Source organism: Electrona antarctica (genome assembly GCF_951216825.1).
Source record: "Electrona antarctica genome assembly, chromosome: 1".
NCBI classification, from domain to species: domain Eukaryota; kingdom Metazoa; phylum Chordata; class Actinopteri; order Myctophiformes; family Myctophidae; genus Electrona; species Electrona antarctica.
Window position 1 is genome coordinate 57,128,429 of NC_136806.1, and position 7,618 is coordinate 57,136,046.

General features: G+C 43.5%; 1 protein-coding gene across 1 annotated transcript; it reads right to left on the bottom strand.

Moving 5' to 3' along the window:
* Nucleotides 1-854: 854 nt before the first annotated feature.
* Nucleotides 855-1,745, bottom strand: LOC306920686 (beta-1,4-galactosyltransferase 1-like; the record flags this gene model as incomplete). The annotated part of the gene is made up of 1 exon (XM_079497512.1): nt 855-1,745. The coding sequence occupies one exon, from the start codon at nt 1,743-1,745 to the stop codon at nt 855-857; it is 891 nt and encodes a 296-aa protein (XP_079353638.1).
* Nucleotides 1,746-7,618: the final 5,873 nt, after the last annotated feature.

Sequence of the window (7,618 nt, forward strand, 5' to 3'; positions counted from 1 at the left end):
ATAATAACACCATGGTGAAACGTTGCTGTTGGGCGTCCTGCAACAGTGCTTCATAAGTACCCAGAACATTTGGGGCATTTTCTTTTTATTCATTTCCCCGTGGGTGCGCACACGCACACGCACATGTCAGTGTTTACATTCTGGAGGAGGAGGAGTCACTCATTCACCCTCCCTGCTACTAAATCATACTATTAACGTCAACTTTTACTAAACAATGTTTAAATCAATCGTCTAATAAACAACAAACAACCTTGGAGCAAATGGTGTGCTTTGTAACTTTCTCCACGCTCAGTTGCTTGTGTTGGTCGGACGGCAGCCACATAACTTCACCCACAGCCTCCAGCCTCCAGTCACGTCCCCTCCCACTGCGGTTCAGAAAAAAGAACGCTGCTTACCCTTTTCTGCACATTGTATCCAAAAAGTGAAGGTCCGTTAATGGTCTAAACTAATTTGAATTTAGGAACGGCAAAGAAAATCCAAGTTTAAACGGTTAAACGAGCGTTTACATCATGGGGTTTACATAGCTTGTTTAGTCATGAGCCGCTTCCATTTTATTTCAAGGAAGTTGTGTTGTGCTTGTGCCTGTGCATGTCGACTGACTGTCAAAATGAGCGGGGACAAGTCCTTTCACTCTGGAGCTATCACCCCGTTCACTGATTGGTCTAGAAGTTGGGTGGGCGGTTTTGCAGGGACGGGGGTTCTGCATCGGAACCAGAGGGAGGCGGGGTCAATGCATAAGGACATCACCGCGAGTATGATGGCCTCGACTCATTATGAAAGTGACAGTGATAGGTGAAGGTGATAACTTATCACCTAAAACTGGAGTATGTATGAGACCTTGAGGCTTCATCATTTCAAAACCCCTTGCCGATGTCCACGGTGACGTTGGTGTACAGCGGTTCTCTTGTTGTACTCACCACCTTGTAGGACAGAGAGTTGATCCCGTCTGTTGCCATGGTCCACCTGGTGTGACGGTTCTGGTCATGTCTCTCCGGGTTGGCTTCGTTGCCTTTGTCTTTCGCGTGAGGGATGTTTCTCATTCTCGCCACCTCTTGGTTGGGACGTGACACATGCATACCGCTATACACAACCCTGTTATAAATGTCATCGTCCTCTCCTCCCCATCCCCAGTAGTTATTTGGGAAGCCATTGATTTTCAAAAACTGCTCGTTACTCATCGCTGTCACGCCTCCAAAGAAGGTGGAATATGGTAACTGGAAGTTATACTTTTCAATGAAGCCGGACAAGTGTCTGGGCTGGCTGAAGCAGCCGTATATGCTCCGATCGTCCATCGGAATCAGATCTACGTCGCTGAACACAAAGCAGTCGTAGTCATCTTTCAGGGCCTCGGCGTAACCAACGTTCAACAGCTTGGCTCTGTTAAATATCTCATTTCCATGCTGGTTTATGACATAGACCCCATAGTCCAGCTGCTGTCTCTGCAGGATAGGATGCAGGTAGTGGAGCCAATATTTGAGGTGCTCTTCTCTGTCCCTGAAGGGAATGATCACAGCCACCTTCCTTGAGGACACGCAGTCTTCGGGATGATGGCGACCGCCAGGCTCAACGTTGGGGTTCTCCTTGGCGGTTTGCTCAAGGCTCACCTTGGAACTGAACTCCACGTTCACGGGCCCAAGCAGGAGTGGAGAGGTTTCCGGGCATGGTGGTGGTGCATGCAAAACAGCAACACCAAGAAGACAAAACAGCAACACTAGCAGTAAGGTTATTTGTTTAAACCTAAGCATTTTGACTGTCAACCTCAAAAAGATATAGTTTCGCACAAGATGTGCAGTAATGAGAATAGAGAGAAGGAGATTATGTTCACATGGTTATATAGACGAGTAACCTACTTGGAGTGACGTGGGCCTGACGTCATGGATATTTTTGCCCATATTTGGGAACAACTGATCTGCAACTCCATATTTGGGCACATCCATAATTGGGCGAGACACATGAAGGTTTCCCATAGTAGAAATACAATTGTAAAATTCTGTCCACTAGTGAATCAATATCGATTCAAATACTAGAAAAGTCGCAATTTTGAAAAATTGCAAAGTGTGGTTGCCGCAGTCGCTTACATAGGCCCCTCCCTAATTTGAAAATGTCTAACACTTGAATAGTTTGGTCTTCTGCCCCTGCAAGGGAATTTATGTCTTTATAAACGATTGTAAAACATAGATTGGTTACGTAACCAACAACAGCCAATTATCTACTACAAATGTTATGCAAAGCTCGGCCAATCACAGCGGACCTTAGGTAGGTTACTATAATAATAAAGTGTGACACTTATTTACCCCTGCGCACATTCACTCAAATCCAGCTTACTGTGGACACAACGCTTGTACTTTTGTCTTTGTTCAAAACTGGTACTTAACTGGTCAATTTTGAGCTTGCAGATCTGCTACTTTTTGATGATTTTGACCAAGCGGGGCATTCATTTACGAACAAACACAACAACTTAAAATAAGGAGATAATATAATAAAATCTGGCCGACAGCAACGACATAGTGTAATGTAATATTAATGTATCATTTAACAGGGGTAAAGGTCATGGGAAAGTAGACCTTGGCTGGGGCTCAAGTGAGCACCCAAATCACTGAATGCTCCTTTAATTTTCTTTCACAGAAATCTTTTATCAATTAATTATAGGAGTCAAAGTCTCATTATAATCCTGTTAATCCCCACCAATACAAATGTACACTTGTGATTATCCATCAATAGCTTTTGGGCTGAAAAGTAATGAGTATACGGGTGGGTGCTTGGTGCTTACCGACCGTAAATGAATCCTGCATATCCAGTTGACCTCCAAAAAGGAGAGCACTATTGATTTCCCCGACCTATAATTTCTTTGGGAAGCACCAGTGGATTTTTGTTTGCTTTCCATTGATTGGTGGCTATAACTTTAACCATAGAACCATTAAGCTGTAAGATGGAAAGGGCTCGCCAGGCTGACCGTTTCAATTTCCCATTTTGTGAAAGTGCCAGATATTCATACTCTGTGTGAACGGAAAAAATATGTGGATACAATCTGTTTTAACTGTGTTCTAAATCTTTTTTTTGAGTGGTGCAAACCACTCCAACAACCAGCTTTGTCTGTATGTTTGTGTACCTGTGTACGTGTCCGTGCACAGGTGAGCATGGTTGCTATGGTTAGTGTGTGACGTCACTGACATAGCTGACCATACTATATATGACCTTGCACCACTCAGTTCACACGGGTGTGATTTCTTTTTTAAACGCATGGCAGATTCCGTGACACATTGGTGTTCCTCCAGGAGTTGTGTTTTTATAGACAGTGTAGGATTATTATGATGTTGTGACCCTCCTGGGAGAGGAGGAGACGGGGTTAAGTGCTGCCAGAGGTGAGGTTAGGGTTGAGGCCACAGGCGATACCACCACAACTTTTAAATCACACGGAGGAAGCAGCTGCTGTTGTTTTTGGCAGCAAATTTAGATTTTAGTTTTAGTCATAGACGTCTCTTCAATAGTTTTCATTTAGTTTCAGTCACATTTTTGTCACCTGGAATGTTTTGGTGTTTAGTTTTAGTCGACTATCATACGATCTTTGTCGACTAAATCTACAGGTGATTTAGTCGACTAAAATGTATTTTGGCGGGCCTTGATGCCGCCGTAATGACTGTTTTCACACTTGCTGACAATAGCAGATCTATCACAAACTATGTGATATAAATTGTCAGTATATTTAGTCTTAGTTTCAGTCATCATAGCTTAGCTTTCATTTGGTTTCCAATTTCGTCTTTTGTCAGTGAAAATAGGTAGTCGAGCGACATTTTTCGTCTTAGTTTTAGTCGACGAAAACAACACTGGAGGCAGCAAGAGAGACAAGACCGTGAATGAAATACCCATCGGTGTGGAGCTACTGTAGCATGGAGCAGCCCCCCCCCCCACCCCCCCCCCCCCCTGCCGAGTGCAAAACTCTGTGTCCAAAGGCTTATCAGGAAAGTGGCAGCTTAGCGGCCCAGATGGGAGGAGGAGGAACACACTGGGGTGACACACACGCCCCCCCCTGGTACCGATGGGCCTCTGTGGAACACACTGGGGTGACACACGGCCCCCCCTGGTACCGATGGGCCTCTGTGGAACACACTGGGGTGACACACACGGCCCCCCCTGGTACCGATGGGCCTCTGTGACACACACGGCCCCCCCTGGTACCGATGGGCCTCTGTGTAAATCTCCTGACTTAACTACTGTACGCTGCCAGTGTGGAAAGTTCTTTGATTGAAAGCACAGTGAGTGGTATACAATCATACAATGATGTTAAAAAGGCTAACACAAAAAAAGCCCTGAGGCCTCGTTTCCATTGTGGTCTTCTGTATTCAATTCATCAAGACATTAACTATGGGAGTAATATAAGTATATCTACAGACAACATTCTATTGGGGGGGGTCAGGGGGTGGATCATTTCTGGTGTCGAGCTTAGAAGACTTGTAGCACAGGTTACATATTGCAGACAGGTGCTCTTTTATGGAGCAGAATAAGAGCAGAATAAAAATAATAAAAAACATAAACAAGAACAACGTTAAAACAGGCAGGCGTTTAAAACAATAGGACAATAGCAAAGAGCATAAAACGGTGGCAAATCAGTACAAAAATCACACCCGTGTGAACTGAGTGGTGTAAGGTATTATATAGCCTGATCAGCTGTGATCTGACGTAATGCCTGACGTAATGAAATCACACCCGTGTGAACTGGGTGACCATAGCAACCATGCTCATTTTTTTTGGTACGGACAGACACGTAAACTAACAAAGCCAGTTGTAGGAGTGGTTTACACCACTCAAAAACTAGAAAAAGTGCCCTTCTAGGAATGAGCAGGGGTTTGGTGAGTCCTAGATGTTAGGTTTAGTAGTAACCTACTAAACAACTAAACAAAAGTAGTATACGTTATTATTATTATTAATAATTCTATTATATTACTACACACAGCTAAGACATCCCTGTAACATCTGCCAGCTGTGTGCAGCTGTGTGCAACTAAAATGGTGTAAATGCCAAATCAATGACACAAACTGGTACTCATTTATTGTTGGGATATTTGAGAATTTGTGTTATGCGTGTGTACTATACAGTGCGTATGTTTGTACTGATGGTTAGAGATGGGTTGAGAATAGATGAGACGATTCTACCAGCAGACAAGGGCATCAAACAGCTGGAATGCATTGCTGGAGACCTTCCCCCTTGTCATCAGCGTTTTGGCTGCGCCCAGAGTAAGGGAATAAAATATGTCATAAAGAATTCACTCTCTGGCGACGGAGCACAAGCATTAGAGATGCAAAAGAACAAAAGGTTTCAGCAGCCTCCGAACAAAAGGCTTCAGCAGCCTCCAGTGATGATGTCATTTGGATCCCTAAAATAGTGCGTATATATTAACCCATTTAGACCCGAGGACGATTCTACAAATGCCTTCTAAATCCTGACAGTTTTCTGAGAAACCCATGTTTCTATGTCAGTGGTGCTCAAACATTTTCATGTCAAGGACCCCCCCCAAAATATATGTAATTTGCCACCGACCCCCATCTGGAAATGTGTTGTTCGCCACATTTTCTCGATTTTTCAAAAACAGCAGATCTAAAGCTGATGAGCTTGTAGATCTACTATTTTTCAATAGTTAAACTATAAGATAATGCTTAAAACACCAAAAGGGGTTCCCGTTTTGAATGGATTAAAACAGTGACTAATTCATTAGGTGCAAGGAACGTAGACAATTTGAGTGTAAATCACCATACAATTCAACCGAGTGAGTACGGTCTTTTAGGAAATTGACGAGAGTTATTTTGAACCTTTAGGATGAACTCGTCTAAGGTTCAAAATAACTCTTGTCAATTTCCCAAAAGACCGTACTCACTCTGTTGAATTGTATGGCGAAGGTGATTTACACTCAAATTGCCTATGTCTCACTAGTCACTATATGTCACATGACAGGAAAATCCATTGACCTATCTCAGATTCCACGGTTACATATCCTGTTAGACCACATTCGAGCATCCACCTCCCTTTTTCCCCTCCCTCCCGTCCATCCAGGAATGCTTCTTCCCCCCCTCCTCAATCACTCAACCCCTCCGTGTTGCCCGATCCTCCCCCAGGATCAGACTCCTTCTCTGTGTCCCCCCACGGTGGTGGCTCCTCGGATCCTCTGGAACGTGGTCTGATCCATGGTGACATGAATTAATTATAGCGGGGCTTCGCAGACCTAAGGCTCAGCCATTATATAAGCCGCCTAGCTGGAACTGCACTTGACACTAATGTTCGGGCCCCGAGTGTGCACCTTCCACAGCTGACCCCCTCTCTCTCTGCCTGAGTTCTCTTCTCTCCCCTCTCTCTGTGTTACAGTATACATAGCATATGGTGCAGTGGATGTACTGTACTGTACTAGTGGTGGTGGTGGGGGGGGGGGCATATGGGAAATGTGACAAGGATTTATCCACAAACGGAGAGAAAGTGATAGTTTGTTGAAAGTACAATAAGTGGGTTAATGGTGCACTGCGGTATGCAGTGCAATCTGCCCAGTGTGATGCTGCTATACGCCAGAGAGCAAACACCGTGCCCCCCACCCCCCCAATAACAAACAAATCAACAACAACAAACAAACAAAACAAACAACTTTCTCATCCAACCACGGAGACTTGGAGAGGAGATGATGATCTTTATTTGCAATTCGAGAGACATTCTGCAAGTCATGTAGGTCAGGGGTTCTCAACATTTTTTTGGGCTGGGGAAATGTCTCGCGACCCCCGCCCTGCCCCCCCCCCCCCCCTTCCCCACCCCCAATACAAACTGACCGCAAAAATAACCTTAAGAATAGAGAAAAGATATCATAAATTCATACTGAAACCAGATCTAATCATTAAGTGTATGCATGTACTATGTGTACTTATATGTAAACCCTTCATTTCCATTTCCCAGCCATTCAGTTGCATAAAAAAAAAACCCTGCAACCCATGGGTTGAGAACCCCTGATGTAGGTGATCATTAACCACGTTCAACCTGGCGAACATATTTTACGTAGGTATAGACTATAGATAGACCATTCAGGGCTATTAAAAACAAATAACATTTTAATATCAATTCTAAATCTGACCGGGAGATTAAAAAAACCAACCTTTTGAAAGGACATATATTTTAGAAATATGTCTAAAATGGGCGAGAGGGAGATGAAAACAGCCTTTTGAAAGGACATATATTTTAGAAAATATGGTGGTCTGAAATGGGTGAGAGCAGTGGGCTCAAGATGTCACTTTTTGGACTTTACTTTTTCCTTGTTCCCTGTGGAAGTTACCGCCCTTTCAGACAATGCGCTGCTACTCTTTTCATTTTTTACATAATGCCTAATTCCATGCACATACCTGCTGCTATGTTCATGCTTGCTCTGAGGATACAGTCATGTTTACAGTAGTAGCATAATTTAGGAGCCTATCCACTATGGCCTTCATTTTTAACGGCCTGCTGAATTAGAAACTATGTGATATAAATGAGTTATTGGTAATCTAATCATATTAATAATAATAATAATAATACACTTTATTTATATAGCACCTTTCATGCAGCTCGAAGTGCTTCACAGGGCAGAACATAAAAATAGCAATAAAACGCAAAG